Genomic DNA, 4,258 nt, shown 5'->3' with positions numbered 1-4,258 from the left:
AGAATAATCCAATTGAAAAATGGGCACAGGATATGAACAGACACTTCACCAAGGAAGACATTCAGATGGCCAACAAGCACATGAAGAAATGTTCAAGAATGCACATTTTTACAAGAGCAGGTTGTCACGTTTCTCCTGAGCGGCCAGCATATTTGAACTGTCAAACTTTTTGCAACTGAGCATTTTAACCACGGTGCCACCATTTAAAAAATATGAAAACATAATTTGTCTTTTTTGCACTTAGCTGTATTTACATAAAAATAACATTCTTCTCTGGTTCAGAATACTTCATAGGCAGTGAGTCCCTCAGATGCTTAAATTATGAAAGTCTTTACGAAACGTAAAAGCTGTAGGGGGGGTGGAAATTATCCTTGACCTAATTTGACACCACTCCTGTGTGTTGATCATGGACCTGGGACTTATTTTCTAACCTAGCAGATGGTGTATTCTGGCCAGAGAAGAAACACATGCAAGCCCAGCAACTCATTCCAGTCATAGTAGCATAAATACTCTGCCTTTCTGTTGCTTGCCAATCAGTAACAGAATATTGCCAATGGAGAAACTGGATCAACAGATTGACAGAAGAAAAATAAAATTGTTTAAAAGATTTTTCATCCTCTCATATGCCAGAGAATGTTTGAGGCTGGTTTCTATATGATGAGTTAAGTGCACGTGGTCGTATTTCAGACACTGGCTCATAGTCTATTTCCAAGGTTGTCATTTCCCTTCTCTTCCTCAAATTCTTATGTGAAAATGGTAGTTTGTACCAGCCTATTAAGCATATCTCTTTAAAAGCACATTTGTATAGCTGTTGCACAAAATTGTAAAAACTCTGAAACAAACTTATTCTAAGACATATGCATTTTTATGGAGAACAAAATAAATGCAAAATTCACATGTTTTAATAACAGATGTCTATGAGGAAAAGATGAGCAATCTGCTCCCATAAAATTTCCAGCTTCAGCAACCTGTGAGAGAGTTTGCTCTGAGTCAGTTCTGACTGGATAGCAATGAACAAAGGGGAATTGAGTTCCTTCAAAAAAAAAGTCTGAAACACTACTTTTGGAGAACTGCAAACTGTTCTCCAAGGCCAAGTCTTTCTAACAAAAATGTTATTTTATTACCATTATTAGGTCTCCTCCAATTTTAATTATTTACCTAAAGAATTTTGAATAAAAATATCACAATGAACTTGACTGGAAGTTATGTTTTGATAATTAATCTGGGAAATTTTGGGAAAATTCCACACAACAGAAGACACTTGTGATGAAAATCTCACTAGGCAGTTCTCTTGCATTTTTAAATGAATGACTCCCTACATACACTGAAGAATTTCATGCAGCCATTTAGTCATGGCTAAGGATCATTCAGTGGAAAATATAAGGGTCAAGTGACTTATGAAAACTTGTAAGCAAAATGATTGAGGAAATGTATATTCTGTCAAACTGATCAACTTAGTACAGATAGCAATGATTTAAATCTATAGATCATACATTAATTTTTTAGAACAGCTTTCAGGAACTTGAGACAACTCTGCACAGAATTTCTCATGGTCAAAAATGAGTAAATTAGAATGAGTTCTACTTATCTTCTCTAGTAATTTTCATCTTTTTTTTTTAAGGAATAAAGAAAGTAAAATCAGTAGAACACTTTAGATCAGTAACCTACCAACTGGATGGTTGAAGTAGAATGGCCTTGGCCTGACTTGGAATCCACTGCAAGATGGTGGGAATGCCCCACATGTCCATTAACCAATGAGGTATCCTGCTGGGTAAGTTCTACAGTTAGTGCTGTAACCAGAATACAACAGTTAGAGCCTTTGTCAATTCTGCGATTCGATTTATCACTTGCCCCCGGACCATGATGATGAAGGCACAAGGAATAACAGTGTTGTGATGAGTATTTGCTAGTATTTTTTTCATACCTATTTAGCCTTTTCTGAAACACCATCACAGTTGAAAAGCTTTAAGAAGTCAATTATGCTGCGTGAACTAACTTAGTCTCATGAAGACAAATACTGCATAAGACCATCATTGTAAAAATAGAAGGATAACTAGCAAAATGTGTATGGCGATCCAAGGAGGGTAGGGGTTGGAGCAGAAGGGTGAGGAAAGGTGGAGATGAAATCACAGAACTGCACAGTTTGGTGAATGGAGGGAGTGGTAAAAGAAATGAGGATGATCCAGTGGGGACCTGGAAAGACAAGGTAATGGTGGGTATTGTCCAGTGGGATTAATTTTATAAAACATAATGAACAGGAATGATTGTATGAAACATAATGCAAATGAAGAATAGTGTGAAACACAATGTATACAAATTTTTTAAGTAAACCAATATAAAACAAAAAAAATCAGCTTCAAAGATTATACATATTTTTAAAAGGTTTAACAAAGTATATTCAGTATTATCTATAAGATAGTAAAAATTATATTTACCTAAAAATTATACTGTTGTTGTTTACTATAGAGTTGGAACTGAAATATAGGTGACCCTCCGAAGGGTTTTCAGAGGCATTTAATCACACGAGAGGAAATGAGCTCAAAAATAATATCTGGTTTGTTGTTTGTTTTTTTTTACCATGGTTGTTAGGTGCCATTAAGTCAAATACGACTCATAGCGACCTGTTGAAGAAATATTTGAGCCCTCTTTTATCCTATGTAATCTTCAGACTTCCTTACACTTGGTAAGAATTTTACCATTAATACTCGTATAACACTTCCTAGATTTGAATTTTTATTATTTTATTTCTTTTTAACCATGTTTGTTATGTCTTTATTCATCTGTCAAATTTTTTTCATGGATTTTCTAATATTTTATCAATTGATATTGCATCTCACATTGTAAACACTAAAATAATATCTCTATATATTCATCAAGTCAACCACTGTAACAAAATATTTGCAGTCTTTTATTTTACATGTATCTCGAATTTTAAAAGTATGGTCTTAAAAACTCATTTGTGGTTTCCTTAAAACTAAAAGCATAATCTATGTTTTTGAATGCTCAAAATTTCATCAATTCCATCCAGGCTACGTATTTAATATTCCTGCATAGGCAAATGTCCTGCTTTTCTAACTTGGTTTCTCCACCAGAAGTTATAACCTATTGTGTATAAAATGAGAATATATTTTTTTTTATCAAGGGAGCTCTGGTAGACGAGTGGATAGGGAATTGAACTTTCAACCCAAAAGTACGCAATTCACAACCACCAGCTACTTCATGGGAGAAGGGTGTGTAATCTCCAATATTACTTACATCTTCTGAAAACCTGCTGAGGGGGCAGCTGTGAGTTGGTTCCAACTGTACGAAAAGAAGTTGTATTGAGCTGTTTGGCTCTTTGCTGGAGCCCTAGTGGTGTAATTGTTATTTATTGAGGTAAGAATTCATCTGTGTCTATTAAATTGCTAAACCTTATGGATAAGCACTCTAGTATAAGTTGTTGTTGATGTTATTAAGTGCCGTTGAGTCGTAGGCGACTCATAGTGACCCTGTGAACGAAAGCTCTCAACACTTGTGTGACTTTCATCCTTTCTCCAGGTTCATAGGGTTTCTGGAGGCAAGCTACTACGGAAATGGATGCCACTCGTGCTTCCAAGCTTGTTTTAATCGGGGAGCTCCACCAAACACTGTCCACCATGGGTAACCATTAAAGCATTTGACACCACATTTCCAATATTTTGGTAGATCTTAATTGAGCCTTGGGCCAAAGAACAACCCTACTGTGTCCAAACGGCTGTTGTACATAGGGTCGTTATGAGTCGCAGGCGACTCGACGGCACATAACAACAACACTATAAACATAGCAAAGAAAACCATAGCAACATAAAATATAGAAAAAATGTTAATACTTTTAGTATAAATACTAATATAACCACTTCCTAGATTTTAATTTTCATCATTTATTTTACCACATGCCTGTTACATCTTTATTCATCTAACTTTTTTTTTAATGTATGGAACACAACCTGAAGTAAATTTAGGAATAGTGCATTTTTTAAAAGTATTAACCTTTTAAGGTTTTTCCTTAACCTTAACCTTAAAAGGTTAATACTTAAAAAAAAAAAGTACTATTCCTATATTTACTTCAGGTTGTGTTTCATACATTAAAAAATAAAAAAAGTTAGATGAATAAAGATAGTCAACAGTCTTGGCACCAGAAGCCAGGAAATTAAAAGGCACATTGCCATGGGAAAGTCTGCTGTTAGGGACCTCTCCAAAGTACTGAAGAGCAATGGTGTCTCTCTGGAGACTAAAGTGC

At 35.1% G+C, this 4,258-nt stretch overlaps 1 protein-coding gene across 3 annotated transcripts in view; it reads right to left on the bottom strand.

Annotated features, from left to right (window-relative positions):
- Positions 1-4,258, bottom strand: part of SLC39A12 (solute carrier family 39 (zinc transporter), member 12) — a 136,341-nt gene that overhangs the window by 76,828 nt on the left and 55,255 nt on the right. Inside the window, exon 8 of one of the 3 annotated variants that reach the window (XM_006894302.1) lies at positions 1,669-1,767. The exons of 1 other annotated variant lie outside the window; for it this stretch is intronic. In XM_006894302.1, coding sequence (XP_006894364.1) covers positions 1,669-1,767 — 99 coding nt within the window. The remainder of the gene's footprint in view (positions 1-1,668; positions 1,768-4,258) is intronic. One more of the 3 variants, XM_006894303.1, reaches the window with a different exon arrangement.

Source organism: Elephantulus edwardii, unplaced genomic scaffold (genome assembly GCF_000299155.1).
Source record: "Elephantulus edwardii isolate Elephantulus edwardi_28Jun2011 unplaced genomic scaffold, EleEdw1.0 scaffold00139, whole genome shotgun sequence".
In the NCBI taxonomy this organism is placed as follows: domain Eukaryota; kingdom Metazoa; phylum Chordata; class Mammalia; order Macroscelidea; family Macroscelididae; genus Elephantulus; species Elephantulus edwardii.
This window is presented reverse-complemented; position numbering and strand designations above follow the sequence as displayed.